This window comes from Panicum hallii, chromosome 4 (genome assembly GCF_002211085.1).
Source record: "Panicum hallii strain FIL2 chromosome 4, PHallii_v3.1, whole genome shotgun sequence".
Lineage (NCBI taxonomy): Eukaryota > Viridiplantae > Streptophyta > Magnoliopsida > Poales > Poaceae > Panicum > Panicum hallii.
In genome coordinates this window covers 46,170,325-46,195,652 of record NC_038045.1, presented here as the reverse complement: position 1 = coordinate 46,195,652, position 25,328 = coordinate 46,170,325, and the positions used below count along the sequence as shown (strand labels likewise).

Genomic DNA, 25,328 nt, shown 5'->3' with positions numbered 1-25,328 from the left:
CACAAAAAGAGGTCAATCGCAACGCAGTTTAGAAAAGTCATTTGGAAAATGGAAGAGAAACACAAAGTTTATAGAGAGAAATTACTTGTTATAAAACGAAATTGTTCAATAAGAAAGCATTCTTATATTTGCCAAGCCTTCATAACCATTGCATCTACATATGCATTCCATGGAGCCCACTTAGCCAGTTTGGTTGATTTAGAATCACACACACAGGAAGACAGAGAGGGGCGGTGTAGGAAGAGATGAGCTCCTTCTGGTTATAGTAGTAGCAGCAGCAGCAGACCATCAACCATGTTACAGTATATGATCAGTTGATCATTAGGAGTAGTATAGGAGAAAATCACAGACGTTGATTACGGCGGTTGCCTAATCAATGGTCACGATCTTCTTTTAACAGACATCTCCTCCACCCCTTCATACATGTATAAATAACAGTGATCAATGAATAAAGATGACTTCTTGCCTCACAATTACTACTGTAATTTTAGTTTTAAAACACGTCATCAGCACTTGTTCTCCACGGAGCCACAAGAAAAGAGGAGAGTTTCATCTGTAAGTCATTATGTACAGAGAACTCTCCCTTGTTCTTCTCACATTCATCCTTCGCTTCGTCATGAACGACGGCCATCATCACCGGCGTGGTGTTGAAATCCCTAGCCGTCGCCTGCTACGCGCTGGCACTGCCCGCCGTCGTCGTCTTGCCCACAGGCTTCGACGAAGTGATGCTCGGGTCACCCTTGACCCAGAGCAACTCCGGCGGACTGGCGGTGACCCGGGTGCGGGCCCTAGCGCCGCACCACCGGCGTCTCCTCCACTGGCAGTGGCGGATATCGGTCCTCCACCACCTGCGCAGGCGCCACCGCACCGGCCCCTGCTGACCCGTGGGGACGGGTGGGCTCACCCGCCTTCACCGTCGCCTGAGCGGGTGGCCGAGCGGTTGCGGGCTTCAGAGACGCAGCAACCGCTCCGCCCCCTCCGCCACTGCCCACGCCATGGGTGGGGGCCGTGCCCAGCCCGGATGGCGGCCACTCCTTCAGAACCGCCGCCACCTGCATCCGGATCGGGCGACCCCACTGCCGGCGACGACGACCCGCAGCCACCCCCGACGCGCCCTTCCGACGAAGCCGGACCCTCGGGCACCGCATCTCCGCCGCCTTTGCTCAGCCCAAGCGGCAACCGCATGGTCCGCCGCTTGGCGCACCATCTTTCCCCCCGTCCTCGCAAGACGGGCTCGTGGGCCAAGACGGCACATCCATCCGAGGTGGATGCCGGTCGAGAGCGCTCGCGCTCACCCCCTCGTCGCCGCCTCTGACCCCCCCCCCGGGCGGCACGGCCCCGCATGGCGCGGCGGTGCTCCACGCGGCTCCGGGCGGCGCAGCACGCCACCCCTGGGCGGCACGGCCCCCGGCCGGCGCGGCGGCGACTGCCCGGCGGCGCGGCAGCACAGTCGCAACTGGTGCGGCGGCTGGTGGTGGATGGAATGGGCGGTTAGGGTTCCCAACCCTAACTGCTCGGCTCTTATACGGCGGTTTTCACCGCACGGGCCGCCGCTCGCCGCGCTCGCCACGCTGGCCGCGCGCGCCTGCGGGCCGCCGCTGGCCGTGCGCGCCTGCGGGCCGCGCTGGCCGCGCGCGCCTGCAGGCCGCTGCTGGCCGCGCTGGCCGCGCGCGCCTGCGGGCCGCGCGCGCAGGTCAGGCCGCCCGCCCGCCCGCCGTACGCCACGAGGCGTTGGGCCGCCGCGCGTGCTGGGCCGACATTCGCGCATGGACTGCATAGAAAACCTAGCTACATTTGTTATTTAATTTTTCTAATTCCCAGCAATTAGAGTTGATAATGTTTAGGGATTTAAATGTTAATTTTAACCCTCAGCTTATGACTTTTCAAGTAGCATATTGTGTTAGGAATTTTCCAAGGTTTTATAACTTGGAAAATATGTCAATGAATATTTTCTACATTATTCCATATATTGACATATGTTTCTTTGCATTCCTTCAAATGTATATTCACAAATTTAATTCATCTTAATTAAATCCAAGTGATTTAATACGAGCAAGAATATAAATTTATTTAATCCTTACACAATCAATGTCACATTATTCATAAAATTAAGTTACCATGTGTTCTTAATTTTTCTAAATACTATATAAGCTGCATCATTAACCTTGCCATGACGATTTTTTTGACCTCTTGCATTATTTGCAATTGAGATCTTAAATTATCGTTATTTCATGCAAAATGGCATATTATTCACCTCAATTGGGTTATTTCTTACAACTCAATACGAGCAAGCATACAATATGTTGTGCTCCTACACATACTACAACACACCCATGATGATTTCCTAAACAGAAAATCTCTGGTTGCTTGTGTAGGATCAATGGCCAAAGAGTTTGAAGAACTCGCTCTCGATGGACATAACTATCCTACTTGGGCACTGGATATCAAGATCAGCCTTGCCTCAAAGAACATTCTGAGTGCATTGCTACCTCCTGCAGAGAGGACTGAGCCACTGCATGATGCCTACAAGTACAACGCATTGTACATTCTCAGGCATCACCTCCATCCTGATCTGAAAGCAGAATACGTGATGGAAGAAGAGCCAAATGTACTATGGTTATCCCTTAAAGACAGGTATGAGCAACAGAAGGCTGTAATCTTACCTGAGGCGAATCATGACTGGACTCATATTCGTCTCCAGGACTACAAGTCCATAGGTGATTACAACCATGCTATTCATAAAATCTGTGCTCGTTTGCGTTTTTGTGGCAAGGAACCTCCAGATGCGGATAAGATTGAAAAGACACTCCAAACTATGCTCCCATCTGATAGGGTCTTGCAACATCAATACCGTGCTCGCAATTATCAGACTTACTCTGAACTCATACATGATCTGCTTCAGGCAGAAAAGCACGATGAGCTTACGATGAAGAATCATAAGCAACGTCGTGTTGGGGCTGCCCCTATACCTGAAATACATCATGCTATGAAAGATGAGAAGAAAGGGAATGGCTTCAAAAACCATTCCAAGTTTTCTGATAATTCAAAGAAGCGCAGACGCAACAAGCGTAAGGGTAAGAAAAACACAAAGGCTCCGAGGAAAGACACTACTACTTCCAAGGATGAGAAGTGTAAGAAGTGTGGATGCTACAACCATCCCACCAACAAGTGTCGCACTCCTCGCCACTTAGTGGCTCTGTACCAGCAAGCTCTCAAAGGCAAGGCTGCAGAAGGACAGGAATACGAAGCTCACTTCGCCACTCCATCCAACTTGAAGGCTGATATTGGAAGTCCAAGCATGAGTCAAAAGGAACCATGCACTTCCAACCTTCCACTCCTGACCTACACTGAGCCTATGGACATAGACAACGTCATCGTCGACTATAGTTTGGATGACGTCTTTGGAGACCTTAACTAGGATCCATAAGAAATCAACTCTCTATTGTCCGTGTGTGTGTATGGGACATATGTATTGTAATAAGCCTCGAGACATCGACTATAAGTGTGTGTACACTTCATACTCTATCGTATTATTATGTATGTAATTCTATGTATAATTAATTGAGTTCTTATAATTCTTTAATTATCTAGATTTGCGGGAGTCAATCCGATGGAGGAAGAATTGTGCCTAGTAGATAGTTGTACCACTAACTCTATTCTTAGGGAAACAAAATATTTCCAAACTCTCACTAAGAGAACAGGAAATGTTTTGACAATCGCTGGACGCGATGCAACAATAGTTGGTTCTGGACGAGCCACTGTTACGCTCCCTATGGGTACACAAGTTACAATTGAGGATACTTTATTATATCCTGATTCAACTCGTACCTTATTGAGTTTCCGAGATATTCGGAAATGTGGTTTACATATTTCTACACATACAGAAAATAATGAGGAATTTCTTCTCATTACCAAACCTTCTGAATATGGCTCTAACATTCTGGAAAGAATACTTTCGCTTCCGTCTGGATTGTACTACACATACATAAAACCTGTACCTCATGTTACGTACAAGGTGATTTTTCAGAATGTTGACGCATTCAAGATTTGGCATGCACGCCTTTGCCATCCTGGAATAGGAATGTTGCGGAAAATCACAGGTAATTGCATTGGTCATGATTTAAAGTCTACTAAATTTCCTAAACCTTCTGATTTTATATGTACATCTTGTGCAACAGGAAAGCTAATCTTAAAACCATCTCCGCTTAAGATTCATGCTGAGCCACTTAAGTTCCTTGAACGCATTCAAGGCGACATTTGTGGCCCCATACAACCATTGTCTGGACCGTTCAGATATTTCATGGTTTTGATTGACGCATCTACACGATGGTCACACGTGTATCTTTTATCCACACGCAACCATGCCTTCGCTAAAATCATGACGCAAGTCATTCGATTGAAAGCATCTTATCCTGAACATCAAATCCAGAAGATCCACCTGGATAATGCGGCTGAATTTGCTTCTCGAGCATTCAATGATTATTGTATGGCCCAAGGAATACACGTTGAACATTCAGTACCTTATGTACATACTCAAAATGGTTTAGCTGAATCTCTTATTAAGAGAATTAAACTCATTGCAAGACCTTTACTTCATGAATGCAATTTACCTACTTCTTGTTGGGGTCACGCAGTTTTACATGCTGCTGATCTCATTCAACTTCGCCCAACTGCATATCATAGCACTTCACCGTTGCACCTAGTGCGAGGAAACCCCCAAGTATTTCCCATCTTCGGAAATTTGGATGTGCGGTGTATACCCCTGTTTCACCGCCTCAACGAACAGCTATGGGACCTCATAGGAAATTGGGTATCTATGTGGGATACCAATCCCCATCGATAATCAAATACCTAGAGCCCCTAACCGGTGATTTATTCACAGCCCGGTTCGCTGATTGCATCTTTAATGAAGATCATTTCCCGGCATTAGCGGGAGAATTTAAGTATCCTAACGAATGCCAGGAAATCAATTGGGATGACAAATCCATCCTATACTCAGACCCTCGTACTCAGGAAACTGAACTTCAAGTTCAGAAAATTATAGAATTGCAACACTTTGCTAACAATCTGCCTAATGCGTTTACTGACTATAATGGTATCACAAAATCCTTGAATCCTGCTGTCAATGCGCCCAGCCGAGTGGAGGTACCTCGAAAAACCATTCAACCCCCTTCTCAACCGATTAGGGGGAGGGTTGCTAAGCGGGATAATGCTTCTAATAAGCGACAAAGGAAAGGGAGGAACACACGATCCTCTAAATCAGTAAACGAAAGTTAACTTCCGGTTGATGGACATCGAGTGGATACAGTACATCCACAAACCAGCACTATAGTGCACAATTCAGATGTTGCTGGCACATCGGAACACCCTGAACCCATTCTTCCTATGAATCAAGAAGAATTACACAGGATACAAGAAATTTCCATTAATTATACTAGTTCTGGAGAACTATATGATCGTAAGAATACGGTCGTCAACGCATGTTTCTCATCGATCATAGCCAATAACCTCCTATCTGATCCAGATCCTAAATCCATGGTAGAGTGTCAACAACGCTCGGACTGGAACAAATGGAAGGAAGCAATTAACTCCGAATTATCCTCACTAGCGAAAAGACAGGTATTCACCTCAGTGATACCTATACCTCATAAAGTTCATCCTGTTGGATTCAAATGGGTTTTCACTCGGAAACGAAATGAAAATAACGAGGTTCTGAGGTATAAAGCGAGATTAGTTGCGCAAGGATTTACTCAAAGACCTGGCATTGATTACAATGAGACATACTCTCCCGTTATGAATAGAATAACTTTCCGATATTTAATATCATTGGCAGTACAAAAGCGTCTATTTTTACAATTGATGGACGTCGTGACCGCATATCTTTATGGGTCACTAGATTCGGACATCTACATGAAAGTTCCTGATGGAATATCTGTACCGAATAATAGCAAAAACCGTAACTTGTTTTGTGTTAAACTCAACAAATCTCTCTACGGCTTAAAACAGTCTGGGAGAATGTGGTACAACCGACTTAAGGAATTCCTTATGGATAAGGGTTATTCTAACAGTGATGATTGCCCGTGTGTATTCATTAGGAAATCTTCTACAGGCTTCTGTATTATATCAGTTTATGTAGATGATTTAAATATCATTGGTCATAAACGTGATATTAATGAAGCATGTAATCTTCTAAAAACAGAGTTTGAAATGAAGGATTTGGGTAAAACCAAATTTTGCTTGGGCTTACAACTTGAGCACCTTCCAACGGGAATTCTCGTTCACCAATCGGCATATGTCCAGAAAGTATTGAGTAAATTCAATATGGTCAATGCATATCCGTCCAAAACTCCAATGATCGTTCGGTCCCTTGAGAAGGATAAAGATCCTTTGCGGCCACGTGAAGATGGAGAAGAGGTTTTAGGTCCTGAATACCCATACCTCAGTGCAATTGGAGCACTTATGTATCTAGCAAACAATACCAGACCCGATATTGCATTTGCAATAAATCTACTTGCTAGACACAGTGCCGCTCCCACTAAACGCCATTGGAATGGGATTAAGAATATCCTTCGATATCTCCAAGGCACGACAGATCTTGGTCTATTCTACGAAAGAAATCAGGATCCTAGCCTCGTGGGATAGCCTCGTGGGATATACAGATGCAGGATATCTTTCAGATCCTCATAATGCAAGATCACAAACAGGATATGTATTTCTACACGGTGGAACTGCTATGTCATGGAAGTCTTCTAAACAGACTCTGGTAGCAACATCCACAAATCACTCAGAGATCATTGCACTATATGAAGCCTCACGTGAATATGTATGGCTAAGAAGGGTGATTAATCATATACAATCATCTTGTGGAATTCAACCTATTGAGTTACCCACCATTATCTACGAAGATAATGCAGCTTGTGTTGCACAGATGCAACAAGGTTATATCAAGAGTGATGCTACGAAGCATATCTCTCCTAAGCTATTTTACCCTCACCAACTCCAACAAAGTGGTGAGATAAATGTCATGCAAGATAAGTCTTGTGATAACCTCGCAGACTTATTCACTAAATCGCTACCTTATTTTACATTTAACAAATGTGTTAAGGGCATTGGTATGCGCCGACTTAGAGATTTGCTTGCATCAGGGGGAGCATCTCTTTGATTTAACTATTCTTACACATCACATTGTACTCTTTTCCTATATGAGTTTTGCTACATAAGTTTTCTCATATTAGGTTTTTAATGAGGTAATGTCAACGCAAGTAAATGTCTATCTCTCGTTTTCCCTCCGGAATTTTCGATAGAGATACCAAGGATATATACTGTTCATTTTCTCCAAATTTTCCCACTGAGTTTTTCTGAAGTTTTACGCAGTATATATATATATATTGCAAGCCTTTATTTCACAGGATCTCTAAAGATTATACATGATGGACAACTGCTCAAGGAGGAGTGTTACAGTATATAATCAGTTGATCATTAGGAGTAGTATAGGAGAAAATCACAGACGTTGATTACGGCGGTTGCCTAATCAATGGCCACGATCTTCTTTTAACAGACATCTCCTCCACCTCTTCATACATGTATAAATAACAGTGATCAATGAATAAAGATGACTTCTTGCCTCACAATTACTACTGTAATTTTAGTTTTAAAACAAACCAGAGTGGCTAAGCAGCCTTCAACAGGATATGTGCATTGAGACATTCGCTCTTAATGCAAATTACCTGTAATCATCAGGCTGGTACATCAGAATGCCCCCATAATAAAACCAAAATCAGAACTTTTTTGAAGGGAATATGCATGGTAGTTCTGCACAAATAATCTTCCAAATGCACTGGTACGATGCACCACATGTGTCTGCCAAAGCCTTCATATTTCTTTTTATCTACACACATCTTAATCAGAGCCAGCTCAGTCAGCTTGGTGGAAGAAAATCAGACTGATATGAATGGACGGATGGACCGACCTATAATTTGGAACGGAGGAAGGCGGAAGTATATGACCCACCACAGCGGCCAAGCCAGCTTCAGTGATTAAGTGTATTCTGATCTTCACTATTAGTGCAGAGGTAATCATCAGGCTGGCAAATCAGTATGTCCCATGAACAAACACGGAAACTGGAATATATATATATATGGTAATTTTTAGAACATGCTTAAACAGATCCATGGTTTAAAAAACATCCACCTATCTAACCTTTACATCTTAATGCTAAAAAGAAAAACAAAATAATAAAAAGACTCGGATTAGGTGCAGATCACTGAGGAATGCTCAAACAAAACCCAAAGCCAAACATGATCCCAGAAAAAAAAGACATGGTGACACGCAGGGAATATGTATGACTGGTTAGTACCGCACCACTACTGATCCACCACAGCAACAAGGCAGGATGCAATGTAGATGCACATTCAGATCTCCATTCTTAATGCAAACAGTTTGATTATTAAGCTATAATAGAAATATCATGATATCCCTGGTAATCCAAATAAATCTCAGATATAAAAGAAGATAAAAGGTTTTGAAAGGAGAAAATAGTGACTACTGTGCAATTAAGGGCCTGTGTAGTCGAGCTCCAACTGATTCTTATTCTCTATAGAAGCTAATTCTCTGAGAGAAGTGATTCACTGGCTGAAAGTGATCTTTTATGATTCTCTAAGATTAACTTTATGAAAAACAGATGTAGTGTGTAAAGTGAATCAGGAGAAGCTACTTTTATCAGCTCCCAACTCCTTAGATCATTTCAAAGAATCAATCCACATAATAAGCATAGAATCACTTCTCTCAGAATAACTATGTGGTAACTTCTCCTGGATTCAACCTAGAAGCTGCTATGGGAGTTCTACCAAACAAGGCCTAACAGTAGCAAGTTGGCCCATAGCTTCATAAGAACATTCATATTCTAGTCTAGTTGATAGCACATAGAGCAATTGTCTCACTAGGGATACTAAAAAAGATCTTGTCTTTTCATCACCAACAAATTGAAATGGTGAAATATTGCAAACCGTAAACCAATCATGATTCCTCCATTGAGCCCTTAAATCCATAAAAAATACAAGAAGCTTGCAAGAAAACAACGCACCAAAACATAGATTGGCATCAGACATTCCCCTAGACGGAGTCATCATGCTATTGTGTCCTGAATTTAAATCAGGAGCTAGAGATGTCTTTATCTTTGTCTTTGTCCCAAAACAAGGCGCTTTCTTTTGTAGTGAATGATGATTATGCAACTTGCATACCAGTCAAGTTTCCTCAACAAAAGAATCAACAAAGCTCGCCATATTCCAGAGAATAATCATCCAAGCTCATTTTAAGCCCATGTGGCAAATCAAAAAGAAAGGTACCAGAACAAAAGCACATTGGCCTTCAGATTGTGAGAAAAGTGAGAGTAACAAGTATCAGAGAAACAAGTTTGTAGCAAACAAGAACTTATATCGGTAACAATAATCAAGTAGAGGCATTTTTCCAATCTGCCAAACCTTTTGTAATGTTTGCATCTACATAACATTTCCTAGAGTCTACTTAGCCTGCTTTGACGATGAGAGACTGAGGTGAATAAACATTTATGAATCACTGGGAATATTTAGAACAGAGGGAGTACAACATGATCCAGCACAGCTACTTAGAAGCTTCCATGGAGATGGGATTTAGATATCTGCTCTCCCAGGTTGAAAGATCATGGTAAACCCACATTGCACAAACTTATATCTTATCTTACAATAAGAGATCAGAAACTTTTAACTGAACAAACCAAAATAAGAATTGTACAAGTTAAATAAATAAAACTTGCATTATCTGATAAAAGAGACATACACCTATTAATAGCATGGTTTAACAGGAATCAAGCTCATAAACTCCATAAGCTAGATCGAAACTGTAATTAGCTATTAGCATCAGAGATTCCCCTAGACAGGGTCATCATGCCATTGAGCCCCTATGAATCAGGAGCAGTACAGATGCAATCGTCTTTGCTTCTCATCATTTGCCAATGTTGCCCATAGGGTGAAATAATTCAGGTTTGCAATTCATATCAGTCCAGTAAGATATCACAAAACCATAAGCACGACACCAACCAAATCAAAAGCAGCACAGGCTGCATTCCAGTACATCAAAATCAAAACAACTTCCGCAATAGTGATGAACTCGTTATACAAGTTAACAAGACAGCAATTGCCAAACAGGACCACCAAAAGAACTACAGTAAAATCCAAAGCTTCTAAACAAAAATGGGGGTATGCATGGCATCTGTCAAGCCTTCATAATCCTTGCATCTACATACACACTCCACGGAGCTCACTTGGCCAGCTAGGTTGATGGAGAAACACACACACATCCACACACAGGCAGGCAGCAAGCCAGCCAGCAGTAGGGAGAGAAGAGAGAGAGACAAGGGCCAAGAAGGCAGTAGTAGTACTAGCAGCTGCAACAGCAGACCATCAACCACAATGGCCAAGCAAGCTTCAACGGGAGAAGTGCATTCTGATCTCAGTTCTTAATGCAAACATCATAATCATCAGGCTGGTATACCAGATCACTTGCCCCCACAACAAAAACAAAACATTGGGACTTTGGCTTACAAATGAAACAACGGATATTAGAACTTTTTTTCCGAGGCACTATACATCGGCATTTCTGCAAGCTGAATTATGGTTGCGAAAACACCTTTCTTTGCAAACATTATGCAATGGTACTACAGGGATGTGTTATGCACAAGCAAAGGCCTTCATTTTGTTAATATACACACTCTTGTCGGAGCCCACTTAGACACCCTGGTGGAAAATAAGACTGAAATTTATGCATGGATAGATGTGACTCAAATTTGAGACTAGATGAGTTCCTTCTGGTTATAGCAGCAGCAGCAGAGCCTTCAACAGGAGAATTGCATTCAGATATTTGCACTTAATGCAAATTACCGTTAATCATCAGGCTGGTACATCAGAATGCCCCCATAATAAAAACCAAAACCAGAACATTTTAGAAGGAAGTGCATGGCAGTTCTGCACAAATAATCTTCCAAATGCACATAATGCACTGATACTATACGCCACATATGCGTCTGCCAAAGCCTTCATATTTCATTTTATCTACACATATCTTAACCAGAGCCAGCTCGGCAAGCTTGGTGGAAGAAAATCAGACTGAGATATGCATGCATTGATGGACTTGTATTTTGGAACGAAGGGAGTATATGATCCACCATAGCGGCCAAGCCAGCTTCAATGATCAAGTGTATTCCAATCTCCATTATTTGTGCAGAGGTAAACATCAGGCTGGCAAATCAGTACGCCCCATGAACAAACACTGAAACTGCAATATATGTAGGATGCAAACTGCAGGATTCCATTATGGCAATTCCTAGAACATGCATAAACAGATCCATGGTTTAAAAGCATCCACCTATCTTAACGCTAAAAAGAAAAACAAAATAATAAAAAGACACAGATTAGGTGCAGATCACTGAGGAATGCACAAACAAAACCCAAAGCCAAACATGGTCCCAGTAAAAGAAGACATACAAGGTGACACGGAGGGAATATGTATGACTGGATAAGTACTCCACCGCAGCAACAAGGCAGGCTACAACAGAAATGAGCATTCAGACCCCCATCCTTACCGTGAACAATATGATCACTAAGCTACAACAGACATATCATGATATCCCTGGTGATCCAAATCAATCACAGATATGAGAGAAGATAAAAGGTTTTAAAAGAAGAAAAATAGTGACTGCTATGCAATTAATAGTAGTAAGTTGACCCATAGCTTCATAAAAACATTCATATTCTAGTCTAGTTGATAGCACATATAGCAGTTGTATCACCAGGGACGCTAAAATGATCTTGTCTTCTCATTGACAACAAATTTGAAATGGTGAAATATTGCAAACCGCAAACCAGTCAAGATTCCTCCAATGAGCACTTAAAGCCATACAAAAATACAAGAAAACAACTTGCAACAAAACAAGGCACAGCATCAGAGATTCCCATAGACGGAGTCATCATGCTATTGTGTCCTGAATTTAAATCAGGAGCACTGCAGATATCTTCGTCTTTCTTATCATCATCGGCCATGCTTTGCATACCAACCAAGTTTCCTCAACAAAAGAATCAACAAAGATGGTCATATTCCAGAGAATAATCATTCAAGCTCATTTTCAGGCACGTGGCAAATCAAAAAGAAAGGTACCGACACTAAAGCACATTAGCCTTCAGATTGTGAACAAAATGAGAGTAACATGTAACAGAGAAACAAGTTTGTAGCAACCAAGAAATTGTTAAATCGGTAACAATAATCTAGTAGATGCATTTTTTCCAATCTGCAAAACCTTTTGTAATTTTTGCATCTACAAATACATTTTCTAGAGTCTACTTAGCCTGTTTTGAGGACGAGAGCCAGAGGTAAATAAACATTTATGAATCAGAGGGAATATTTTGAACACAGGGAGTAGAACATGATCCAGCAGAGCTACTAAGTAAGCTTCCATGGAGATGGGATTCAGATCTCTACTCTCCCAGGTTGACAGTCACGGTAAACCCACATTGCACAAACTTATATCTTATCTTACAACAAGAGATCAGAAACTTTTATAAGAACAAACCAAGATAAGAATTCTATAAATTAAATAAATAAAACTTGCATTATCTGATTCAAAAGAGACCTATTACTAGCATGATTTAACAGGAATTAACCTCATACACTCCATGAGCTATATGGAAACTGGAATTAACTATTAGCATCAGAGATTCCCCTAGACAGAGTCATCATGCCATTGAGCACCTATGAATCAGGAGCACTGCAGATGCAATTGTCTTTGCTTCTCGTCATCTGCCAATGTTGCCCATAGGGTGAAATATTGCGAGTTTGCAACTCAAATATCAGTCAGTAAGATATCGCAAAACCATTGGCACTGACACCAACCAAATCAAAAGAGCTTTCGAATTGGTGATGAACTCGTTAAACAAGTTAAGACAAATTTAGATAAGGCATTCTTCCAACCTGCAATAGCCTTCATAACTTTTGCATCTACAGACGCATTCCCCGGAGCCCACTTAGCCTGCTCAGTGGAAATGCAGAAGAGCAGAAGAGGGGATATATATGTATATATGCATGTGTGTGTGCGTGTCTCAACGAGCCAAGCAGATCCACCCCTCCTTCGCCGTGCTATGTCTGCATGTGCAAAAACATAGCACAACAGTGGGAGTGGTAGGGCTGTCAACGAGCCGAGCTCGAGCTTGCCTGCCTGCCATGATCCACCACAGCAGTCAAGTGGGCTTCGACGAGGAAGCTCAATCAGATCTCCGTTCTTGTGCAAACAATGCTAATCATCAGGCTGGCAGATCAGAATACCCCCCATGAGAAAAAAAAAACAAACTAATCAAGTACTCGGTTCAGAAATCAGGCTCAAACCTTAGTTCATAGATCCAAGGCCTCAAATCATTAAGGGGCCGCAAAAAAAACCGAGTGATCTCTCAAAGTATAACAACATCACGGGGCACACTACCGAATCCGCAAAAACAAAAGGAGGAAATGCGGAAGTCACAAGGAGCAAAAGAGGAAAAGGGCAGGGGATACGAACTGAGGTTGTCATAGGAGATTCTCGTGCCGCCGACCCGTATCGGCAGCTAAGGTCGCCGCAGATTTGTCTGGCTCCTCGCCATTCGCTTCCTCTTGCTCCCTTGGCGAGGTGTAGAGATGTGGCGGCTTGGTGATGGAGATCGATGAGGGCGGTGGGGTTTCGGCTACAGAGATGGATGTACCTGGCTAGGGTTTTGGAGGGGGTGAGCAAGATCGTCCCACAGTGAGGCACTCGGGTTCTCTTCTTTATGCTGCACTTGCACGAGAGCTGGGCTGGTTTGGGCTCTGCAGCCCAGTGTAAAAACTCACAGGAAAGAGAAGGTGGGGCGGGCCTAAAGCCCAAACCAAACCATACATGGTTTTGAAATGAGTACGAAGTTATCATACCACTAGAAAACCCTGGGCGCGATGTTACCTATGGAACAATTGCCGACTGCTACAGTATTATTAGACCCCCAACTTGTGAATGTACTAAAATGGAGCACATGGTATCTCAAACAAATTGCAGGAACCACCATTGTACAAAGTTTTTTTTACTCATACAACCATGGATGCTCCAATCTTCATCTTCATTGTTGAAGTCCGGACAACTTCATCTCCCACCTCGGCACGGGATTCCAAAATATTGGAAAAGCCGCAAGAGCCAGCACCATGAACAAACCATGATGCACCATATCCGTTGAAAGAACATCGGCAATTCATAGATGAAGAAAGGAGAGGAAGAACAAATCCACCAACCGCTGACAACGCCTAGAATCATCCACAGAGCAATATTCTCTTTTTGCTGAGTGAAGTAATATTAGTGAGGTAATATTGTAAGCTCCACAATGCTCTTCATTTCTAAACTAATGCAAGCTAACATGCATATCATGTATATTTATGGATGCAACTGAAGATGTGACATGCAAACTCTGTTTTTCGTATCTTATTAAAATCAATTTCGGTTGGTCAAAACAAATGCTCCTAAAATTGAATCAAACGGAAAGCTTACAATATTATTGCAGGATTGATTCTTAGAAGCCAAAGACCTTGCCTTGCAGTATTGGCATTTGCTAAACCACATTCACACTTAGGAATCAGAGAGCTGGTTCACCTGCGGGTATGGCAATCCGTCGAGCGGGTCCTGGGCGGGAGAGGCTAGAGGTGTGCCGCGTCCGTTCGCTGCCAGGGCGTCCATGGATCTGTTTGGCCGCGACATCTGCGTCGGGCGCGATGCAGTGGCCGCGACACCGTGGCTGTCGATCTCCGGATCATTCTTGCGCTCCTTGCTAAGCGGTGGCAACGCCAAAGACGCGCTGCGGTTCTACGAGGAGCGGCCCGGGAGACGCCGTTCGACTCCTGCCCCGCGCGAGACGAGACGCTGGGACCGCCTCCGCCCGGCCATGACGGATCCCGAGGCGGCGATGGAGGAGGAGGAGGAGGAGGAGAAGGCTGCGGTGGGGCCAAGGAGGAGGAAGCAATGGAGGCGTAACGGTGCCATTGAGGAGGCGAGTGGCTGGGGTTCGGGATTTGTGCCCAGCCGTGGTGAGACGAGGGCGCGGAGGAGGGAGTGGGGCACGCGGCGGAGCGTCGTGCGCGGCATGATGCGGCAGGGGCAGAGAAGAGGCAGCGGGCGGAGGCGGAGGGGACGAGCGGGTTCGTGAGGAGGCTCGGGTTCGCGGCTTAACGGGCGACAGGCCCGCGCCGACCCTGATCGAACGGTCGATGTTTTTGCCCTCCGTGTTTAGAAGATTGGATAACAAGATCCCATTTTGCTGTAGTTAGAGCTCCCTCCCTGTAAGATCATGACAGTGGGGTATTTCTTTTTGTTATGTTGATTTAAGAGGATTGCATGCAGATTGGACGAGCTTAGCAAGCTTGAGCTGCAGAAAAAGAAATTAGTTATTGGCGAGGTGTATCCGGTGGCGGGGTAACGTCACCGCCTGTCTAGTCCAAGGTTATCGTATCACTGTAGCCAGACAACCAAACACGGCCCCTCACAGTCCAGGCCACGCTAAGTCATGCAGCCAAACATGACCTGTTGCATCTGTGAACCCAGGCTTGAGCTGGCCAGGTTTAGTTTGCTAGCCAGGCTAGCTCTAGTCCAACAGCCAAACACACCCAATCTAACTTGAACAATTCCCTCTGTTTGGATCAGTCCTAACTGTTGTATATACCACTATGAGTTGGAACTAGATGTTCCACAGAAACCGGTGCCAACAATAAGAAATGTTATAGCCTGTAGATATATATAAACGAAATAGAAATCGCCCCCATGAACCAAGTTGTAGGTCGCACAAAAGAAAAGGAAGATGGCAACCAAAATCTCTGATACGGTGCATCTGCAAGGAGCATGAAAACAATGCACAAATTAGAGTCAGTTTAAAACTAAGACTTGATGAAATTTCACAGGAACCACACACAGAACGCTCATGCTACCTGTCCCAGCATCTGCAGGGAGGCTTTTCAAGTATCTGCGGCACAGGCTTGGTGCAGCTTGAATTACCAAGCTTCTCTGTGACAACCCACTCGTTTACACTCCCTAGCTCAAGCAAACCGATGAATGTCGCCTTTGTCCGGTGGAAAGACATAACATTCTCAAAGAGGATCCAGAACGGTATGAAGTGGAGAGAACTGAGCAAAGTAGCTGTTAGAAACACTAGCAAAAATCCTATCTGGTGTGAGATAAGTAGATCTTGACGATACGAACCTAGGATTTCTGATGGCATATAGAAGTGTTATTGCTGTTGGGATATAAACCACCCCCCATACAGGGACTGTGACCTCTGGAATCAGGACGGACAACGGGATTACTACACAGTAGAGCATGAATGGTACCACATGGGCAACAACCTTCCTGATGAAAAAGAAGCTGTAGATCAAATAAAGCTTCCTCCAAAACGATACCTCCTGCTCCAGGATTTAGAGGACATCAGTCATCAGATAAATATGAAATATCACCCACTCAAACAGAGTATAAAATTGATACTCATGCTATTTTGGAGGACTTTATAACTTATGCTTACCAGACAAGAAATCACCTTGATAAGGCCCCGTTTGGAACCTTGGATTGAATTCCATTCTAATAATCATAATTTAGACACAAATCTATTAAGTCAATATGATTATATACGAAATATATTTGTGTACTATTGTTGATCATATGAGGAAGATACTTATGTAGTTATGTGCTATATTTTTACTATAGAGGAGTGAACCTAAGAGCGTGCTATAAGTTACGAAATAGAAACATAATTTGGTGCTGTATAGAATCAATTTCCATCCCCATCCTATGAATTTAGGATATGCTTATACCTAAACTTTGAAAGTGGTTGGAAAGTAGTGGGATATCAATTCTAAGCTAAATAGTTTAGTTTATTAAGTAGACTTCAATTTCTCCAAAATGAGAGGATCCAAACGGCGCCTAAGCTAATTTACCTTAGTCAGAATTATCTCTCCTCCCGTCTTCCGGAATAAATTTGCTGCCCCACACGTCCACCGATGCTGCTGACGGCGATATGCCTTCAGATTGCTTGGTAGTTCACTTTTGACCTATGATTGCAACAGTAAGTTCCTCGCAAGTCACATCACATGTAAAAATATAATTGCAGGTCCGGCATTTCTTAAATATACTGTGTTAATCACATTCAGCATTTTATCATGTTGCCTTCTGACTGTAATTTCTTTTCTTGTACTGTATACTTTAAGGCGTATTTTAAAGTAGACTTGTGGACGAAAAGGTTTAATTTAACTAGAGAACTAAATCCAATAACCACATTAGTACTATAACTTACCTTAACATCTCCGACGTAGATGAATTTCCATCCTTTGAGGCCTACTCTGACTGCTAAATCCATGTCTTCCACTGTGGTTCGATCCTCCCAGCCCCCGGCTTCCTCGATGGAAGAAATTCTCCAGACACCAGCAGTTCCTGAAGTTTAATATGTTAATCCTAGTTACAGAATTACGAACGATTGAATTATGACTGAGAGATTTTCCTGTTATACCGTTGAAACCAAAGAAGGCAAACGTGGATGAACCTGCTTCCTGCTCTACTTCGAAGTGATAATCTAGTGTCATCTTTTGTATCCTTGTCATCAGGAATTCATTGGGATTAACTGCAAAACCGTCCCGAAATGCCAGTCAGCAAGTTCCTGTCAATTGGAACAAGAGATGCATCAGACAGATACAGCCTAGTCCAGCACATAAAAGGGACACAATTTCTGTTTTGGTCAGCATGTTTTCCTTTTCGTACCGTAGCTAGAGGTGTGAGTGTCTGCCAACTACGTTTTCAGTGACGGTGTAAGTTACCGGTCATTTTGTAGTTATGTTGATTGATAAAACAAGACAACGTTCTTGTAGCTACTTTTTCTAAACCAGTTTACAGGAGTACATATTGTGGCAGAGTCTGTGGTTTTCATGCTTACCAAACTCCCATCGTGCCTGAACAAGCGCAACTCGAGGATCATGCACGAGATACGGGACGGTCCTCATGAGGAAGTCAGGTTCCGGTTGGAAATCCGCGTCAAACACGGCGACAAAGTCACACTGCTGGACATAGTCATACAGCATCCCCTGTTTCAGAGCACCAGCCTTGTACCCTTTCCGATTGTTCCTCACCTCATATTTCACGTTTCTGCCTTTGCTAGCCCAGAACTTGCATTCAAGCTCCACCAGATCCTGTTGAGAGCACACTGCATCTGTCACAATCTTTGAGGAGGCACCGGCAAAATTCAGTGATGCTAGTGCCTAGCAGTTCATTGAAATGGCCAGGACTGGAAATGGCTCGACCTAATGTATACATGCAGTGATTGTTCGCACTCAAAACTGGTAACTAGTTCAAGTAGCCACCATGTGGACGTCTCTGTTGCTAGCTAGAGTGAACTGAACGGATCGCTGTCACTGCAGGTCTAATGCACTTGCACTCTTGACAGAGTCATCAGGACTCAATGAGTCAGGACATGTACAGTTCAGCTACTGGACAGGGGCGAGATGATTCAAACTTACCTTGACCGTTGGATCGGTGGAATCGTCGAGAATCTGGACGATGACCCTATCCGACGGCCATGCCAGCCCGCACGCTGCTCCGATGGAAAGCTTGTACACCTCCCGCTCGTTGTACATGGGGATTTGGACGAGCACCATGGGGTAGTCGGCGACGCGGCCGCCCGCCTCCTCGTCCCCGTCGTCCTCGCCGGGGGCGGGGCCAGGGCCGGCAATGGGGCCCGCCGCCCGGGACCTCCTGAGCGGCGCGAGGAGGCTGGCGGCGGCGAGGAACACGGCGTCGGCGAGAAGCATGGCCGACAGGGCCAGGCACGCCCACGACGCCGCGGCCAGCGCCGGCGCCACGGCCGCCGCGCGCGCCGCGTCCCACGCGGCCCGCAGCGCCTCGACGCCCGACCACGACGCCGCCGACCACCACCAGCCAAGCAGCGGGGACGACGGCCCGGCGGCGACGACGCGGCCGCCGCCCGACGGCGACGCCGACGGCCACAACCGGCGCAGGCGCAGGGTCGCCGTCGCCGTCGGCCCGTCGAGGTCGAGCCACCCCGCTGCCGCCGCGGCCAAGGAGGCAACCGCCGCTGCGCCGGGCATTCCCGCTCGTGCTGCCCGCAGCTTTTGGGGTGAGACGGGACGTTGCTTTTTCGCGGGTCTCGTCGGTGCGGGGGGGACGCTTTTGCACTGGCTTATAACACAGTGATGAGGCCAGTGGACCGCCGGAGCAGTGAGCTCACGAGGCAGCCGCTCCGATTGTCCGATTGACCCGCTGGCTTCGCAGAAGCTTCAGTCCCTGACATGTGGGTCAGCGCACACTGGACCCCACGCGTCAGTGATAGGGAGGTAGTCCGAAGCCGACTGGTGCGCACTACCGCAAGCTTGTCTCATCCGCTACGAGCATCACGTTCCGGTGGGCTACTGGGCATCACGTACCGGTACTGCTCGGTGAGGGTCCGTCCAGCCTTTACCTACGGCCCACCTGTCACTCTCGCAACGAGCGAGAGAGCTCAGTAGCTCACTGGCCCATCACCAGCCCAAGGGAAATGCCAAATGCGAGGTGGACGCGGAGAGGGAGTAGGAATGTAGGATTCGTTCGCTTGTTGCGGATTGGCTTGGCTGCCGCCCGCCAATGCCGATGTGTCGCCGTCGTGGCCGCGCCCACCGCGGCCGGCCGGCAACGAATAGTGGACGCGCCGGCCGGTTTTGGATGCCCTTTCGTCGTGTTACTCGTGCACCGCTACAGGACAGGCAGCTCGAAGCGACCACTGCGGACAGCACACATGGCACCTCCACTTGGGTAGTTTGGATCGCGCGCGGATGGATGCGGCACGCACCCGTGCGGCCGTGCCGTGCACCTGCACGGGGCGACGAACGTACGTGTTGACGGGACTCGCGGGGTTTCCGCTATGATGCTAAAACGGTACGAGAATTCTCTTGAAACGATACAGCCTCGTTTGCGAGATGTACAAAGGTGCATCGATGCACGCTATTACAGCAAAGAGATCTTTGCATAATTTTGACATACATACCTTTGTCCAATACTGGTTTTGCCAAACTTTCATGACAAAGAGACCTTTCAAACCAGGTATTTCAGATGTACTACCTCCGGTCCCACAATAACGTTTTGGACAAGGAAAAACAACACGTTCTCTGCCTGACTTGGTTGTCTTAAAATGTCATCTTTAAATGATTGTCTACCCGCAAAAAAAATGATTGTCTAATTATAGTTCCCTTTAGTTTGTCCTATCCCCTTTCCTAAGTTTAACTAAGTTCATAGAAAAATATAATAATATCTGGAACACCAAAAAAAATGCAGTATCAGAACTTATTTTATATTGGAATTAACTAAACTAATTTGATGCTACAGATGTTGATGCTTTTGCTTATAAAATTGGTCAAAGTTAGAGAAGTTCAACTTAATGTAAACTATACTTTCACCGCCTAATGGAGTAATAGTCGATAATGCCGCACCACATATCCCATTCTAATCCATCACTCCCCATCACATATGACAACAGCAAGGCGTCACTTTTAAGAAGTAACCTTGTATGACAGAGCAGCTACACGCCTACACTTATTGATTTGCTGGCATGCATCCCAGATCTGTAGAACAAACATACCTCCATACAACCTCCACTACTGCGCTACGAAGTATGAGCCCAGTCGAAAGACACAGCTCAGGCTACTACCATGCATGCTATCTCTATCTTCCCCCCTGTATGGCCACACCACCGCGGCGATGCATTTGCATACGAAGCTCTTCACCGAGACCGTCTCGAATGCGGAATGTACAATGGATCAAGCCGGAGAAAATCAAATCGAAACAACACGAGCAGAAGTCTTGCGCGGCAGACGGACGCGGCGGAGGCCAGCCGGGTTCCCTTCACCACTGGTACTTGGCCTTGACGAGGACCTTCTCGTAGAGCTCGGCGGCGTGGTCCCAGCTGAGGTCCTGCGACATGCCGCGCGCCTGGATGGCCCTCCAGCTCTCCTTGTACTTCCGGTACGTGTCGAGGCAATGCCCGAGCGCCTCGATCAGCTTGTTGGGCTCGGCGCGGTCGAACGTCCACCCGAGCCCGGCGTCGCCGAACGGGTCGAACGGCGCCACCGTGTCCCTCAGCCCGCCCACGGCGTGCACCACGGGGACGGTGCCGTACGCCATCGCGTACAGCTGGTTCAGCCCGCACGGCTCGAACCGGGACGGCATCAGCAGCACGTCGGCGCCCGCCGTGATGCGGTGCGCCATGGGCACCGAGAACCCCACCCATCCGCGCACCTTGTCATGGTGCGTCCGCTCCAGGTTCTGGAGCATCCGCTCCAGGTCCGCGCGCCCGGCGCCCAGCATCACCAGCTGCACGTCCTGCCCAGCCAGCCACGGCATCGCGTCACCGATGATGTCCACGCCCTTCTGCCCGTCCAGCCGCCCGATGAACCCGAGCAGCGGCACGTCGTCGCGCACCTCGAGGCCGAGCTCCCGCTGCAGTGCCGCCTTGCACTGCCGCTTGCCGGCGTCCAGCGTCCGGAGGCTGTAGTTGGTGTAGCCGTCCGACCGGAGGTGCACGTCCACCTCGGGGTTCCACTCCTGGTGGTCGATGCCGTTCACGATGCCGTTGATCTTCCAGTCGTTGGACCGGATGATGTCGTGGAGGCCCCACCCGCCTTCCACCGTCTTCAGCTCCCACAGGTAGCCGCGGCTGACGGTGACCACCTGGTCCGCCATCTTCAGGCCCGCGGCGAAGATGTTGGCGTGCTCGCCGCCGACGGGGTCGTACAGCTCGAAGTGCTGGAGGTAGTGTTCAGGCAGGTCCATGTACGGGTACTCAGCTACAGGGCCGCGACCCTGCAAGCAAGAGGGAAATCATTAAGGTCCAGATTCCAGAAAGTGAAGTCTAGTTGAGAACCGACCAAAACCAATAATCGACTGAATATCTGAAACAATGGGCCATCGTTCAGTAACCTTCCAAATGCGCCATGATCATAATTGAACCATTTTAAAATCTGAAGGAAAAAGGCAGCAGTGGTACAAAAGAATCATGATTATGAGGAGGAAAAGACCTGGTGAGCGATGTTATGTATGACAAGAACGGAACGAGTGTACTGCATTCTGCCATTGTCTCTGTAATATGCTTTCAGATAAACAGGCAGGAGTGCAGTGTGCCAATCGTTAGCAATGAACACCAAATTGCCATCACCATAGCACACACCGCCACATGGAACGTGCCAAGGAACCTGAAGAATGTGGAGGAACAGAAAACATAGTCCAGTGTTCTTAGTCACATATATAATACAGCAGTATTCCGTTCGTTCAAAAAAAATAATACAGCAGTATTCAGGTACAGCATATAGAGGAACGTGCCATTGAAATGAAGATGATAGAATTATCACGAGCAATAGGGAGAATCAAGATAATAAAATAGCATTCATTGGTGCAAAAGAAGAGCGCCTAGCATTACAATAATTTGACATTTGGCTGGATTTGGATTTGCATATGACAAACTATTGATAAGCGTAAAATTCAGAATTTTTCAATATGGTTGACAGAAGAGTTCACGGGGGTACCTCAACAGCAACCTTGCAGAACAAAATCATGCGCTTCATAATTTCCTGAATTAAAATGGGAAATCGAATTTCAATTGAAAGCACTTTAGCTAGATCTTAGATAACCAGTGCAGTGAAAGTGAATTGTGAAAAAACAAGGGAAAGGAGCTTCACCTGTCTATTTCCCCCATATATGTCACCTTGACGGTGCCGGAAGAGAGGTGCATCAATGAACACAAAATCGACTCCATCAATAAATGCATGGAAATATTTCACTTCCAAGTCCTGCAAGCCAAATCAAATGCCAATTAAATTGAATATATTGCGATATTGGGCCTTGGCATTTTCTATATCAGGCTCCCACTTGATCGGGAGGTTTACGCGCACCTGTCCTGCAGCTTTGTAGTATTTCGTGATTCCCATGTCAAAGGCTTCCGCATAGTCCCCATACCTTGGTACCACAACCTTAGATTGAAACAAGCATTGACCCAAAATGTTAGGTAAGTCGTCTAAGTCTGAGAGTACCTGATTTAAAGTATCACAGTATGTGATTGTGAAATTTGTATCACTATCTTAGTTACATAGTACAATGTATTCATTTACAGTAAGATGATCACTTTTGTATTGCTATCTTAAGCAACAGTTTCCGATATGGTGATCATTCGCACGACACAAATTTTTTTAAAATAAAACACTACCTTGTACTAGTTCCTATGTATCATCTGATCATCAAGGTTTCAGATGTCTGTAACAAAAGAACCAGGAAAGCTCTTTCAGATCATGTTGGTCATGTGCAATCAACTTACCTTCCATTTCATCACAACTAACTATGTGCATCTCAAGTTATCAGAGCATAGATTTACCAAATGATGAAATATTGAAGATGCCAACAGAAATGAAATTAAAAGCAACCAAATGAAAAACAGAAGCCTGAGAGTACTATACCATAACACGATGTCCTCTTCTCGCCAAAGCCTTCGGCAGAGCTCCCGCAACATCTCCAAGGCCACCTATAATACTCAATAGTTGCTCACATCAGTAATCCAGGCAGCCTGGAATGAACATCAGCTCCAGAAGAAACCTCAAAGTAATGTTCTTGCCTGTTTTGCACCAGGGAGAACATTCAGCAGCCACCACGATCACGTTCATGACATTCTCCCCAGCCAAAGGACCAGGATCATCGTTCTCGTAATCTTCAAAAGAACCAGCAACATCTGCATCAACCCCGGCCTCATCCTTCGTTTCATCAGGCTCGTCGAAACCGATATATTTCTTGAAATCCCAAGCAGCCTCTTGTTCTTGCACCGCAGGCTCAGGCTCAGGTGCAGGCGGAGGAGGTGGAATTGGATTTGGAACTCTTTCAACGTCAACCTCTCCAAATCCGGCATTGCCGTCGGTGCCGGGCTTGGGAATGGAAGCTGGTCGCGACACAAAGTTTTCCTCAGACGGTGGCAATGGCGGCTCCGGGGCCGGGACGACAGCCCTCGGCGCTACGTCCTGGGTTGGAAGGATCACGGTGTAGCCCGGGCCTGCGAACTTCACTATGCTCGCCGGCGGCGCGGCGACGATGGACTTGATCTCACCCCCCGCCAGCGCGCCGTTCTGGCTGGCCCCCGCGTTCCCCGGCCCGGAGCCGTAACGGCCGACCGGCTGAACAGGATCCCTCCGTCTGGAGACCTGCGCGCGGACACACGTGGGTGTCAGAGAACAAGCAGCGATCCTACATCGAGGGGGGGGGGGGTACGGAGGGCCGGCGTGGACCAAACTAACCGCCTTGCGCCGCGCGTTGGGCTGCCTGCTGGTGGCGTCGGCGCCGGCGCCGGCCCTCCGCTCCGGCGGCGCCGCGTCCCTGCCCCCCGGCCCGGCCTCCGCGCGCGCCACCGTCGCGTCGTCCCGCGGCGCGCGCGGTGGCGGCGGCGGCGGCGCCCAGAGCGGGAAGTTCAGACTCGCGCCGCTGCGGAACGGCGGGGCGCCGCGCCTGCGTCCCCCGGGGGTGCCGGAGGAGAGCGCGAGTATGAAGGCGGACGAGGCGGCCGCCGACGACATGGCACCGCGCGGCGGGATCGATCGTCGTCGGTCGGCGCACGCGGCGGGCGCAGGCAGCGGGGGTGGAGTGGCCGAGTGGGAGGACTGAGGGAGTGAGGGAGGGTCAGGGTGGAGTGTACGGCGCGCGGCCGCGACTTTTGTTCGGGTGTCTGGCGAGTAGGGCCAAAGGGGATCACGGCGAGCGCCAGCTCGGGGCGACGCCCACCGGGCCGCACGAGGCTGGCGGCGGGCGCGCGAACGGCCTCGCGTCGTTTGCTCGCGCTTTTGCGGCTGCGGCGCGCGCGTGGGCGGGGAAGAGGCAGGCGGCCGGCGCACGACCCCGACCGAGCCGTTCCCTCCCCCGGTGCGTTTCGGCAAGCGCAGCGAATGGCGGTGGTCCGCCGATGACACACGGGCCCGGGTTCCCTGTGGTCCCACCGGTCGGCCGCACGGGTGGCGCGGCTCCCGGGGGCGTATACGGATACGATGAGCGGAAAAAACGGCGTGCTCCGGGCAGGGGGGTTCCTCTGATCCTTCTGGAACCTGGTAAAGTTTGCTTGCGGTGGGCTCCACCTGACGAGAGAGCAGTGGAGTGGCGTGCTGGCCGTTGGGCCGTGTCTCGGAAGCGAGGCTGGCGCGGGCAGGATAAACGTGAGATGAGAATGGAGGTCGAAGCGGGCTCGGCCACTCTGCTGAGACTTGAAAGGAAACCT

General features: G+C 47.0%; 2 protein-coding genes, 1 long non-coding RNA gene and 3 other non-coding genes across 6 annotated transcripts; all 6 read right to left on the bottom strand.

The window, feature by feature from the left end:
* Positions 1-9,339: 9,339 nt before the first annotated feature.
* LOC112890194 lies at positions 9,340-13,908 on the bottom strand. The gene is made up of 2 exons (XR_003228278.1): positions 13,577-13,908; positions 9,340-13,330 (listed from the first exon to the last, which is right to left on the bottom strand). It is a non-coding gene; the product is annotated as an uncharacterized LOC112890194 (long non-coding RNA).
* Positions 9,888-9,989, bottom strand: LOC112891233. The gene has a single exon (XR_003228461.1). It is a non-coding gene; the product is annotated as a small nucleolar RNA R44/J54/Z268 family (small nucleolar RNA).
* LOC112891232 lies at positions 11,968-12,071 on the bottom strand. The gene has a single exon (XR_003228460.1). It is a non-coding gene; the product is annotated as a small nucleolar RNA R44/J54/Z268 family (small nucleolar RNA).
* LOC112891231 lies at positions 12,731-12,832 on the bottom strand. The gene has a single exon (XR_003228459.1). It is a non-coding gene; the product is annotated as a small nucleolar RNA R44/J54/Z268 family (small nucleolar RNA).
* Positions 13,909-15,681: 1,773 nt separating the features above from the next.
* Positions 15,682-19,211, bottom strand: LOC112890252 (probable glucomannan 4-beta-mannosyltransferase 3). The gene is made up of 8 exons (XM_025957159.1): positions 18,562-19,211; positions 17,982-18,234; positions 17,562-17,672; positions 17,349-17,485; positions 16,993-17,106; positions 16,265-16,464; positions 15,994-16,188; positions 15,682-15,896 (listed from the first exon to the last, which is right to left on the bottom strand). The coding sequence occupies exons 1-8, from the start codon at positions 19,147-19,149 to the stop codon at positions 15,734-15,736; spliced, it is 1,761 nt and encodes a 586-aa protein (XP_025812944.1). The 5' UTR covers positions 19,150-19,211; the 3' UTR covers positions 15,682-15,733.
* A 1,312-nt stretch (positions 19,212-20,523) lies between these two features.
* LOC112890925 (soluble starch synthase 2-3, chloroplastic/amyloplastic-like) lies at positions 20,524-24,933 on the bottom strand. Its single transcript, XM_025957811.1, has 8 exons — positions 24,361-24,933; positions 23,691-24,267; positions 23,536-23,600; positions 22,978-23,055; positions 22,765-22,875; positions 22,612-22,656; positions 22,108-22,281; positions 20,524-21,892 (listed from the first exon to the last, which is right to left on the bottom strand). Exons 1-8 carry the CDS (start codon positions 24,634-24,636, stop codon positions 20,936-20,938), a joined length of 2,283 nt encoding a protein of 760 aa, XP_025813596.1. The 5' UTR covers positions 24,637-24,933; the 3' UTR covers positions 20,524-20,935.
* Positions 24,934-25,328: the final 395 nt, after the last annotated feature.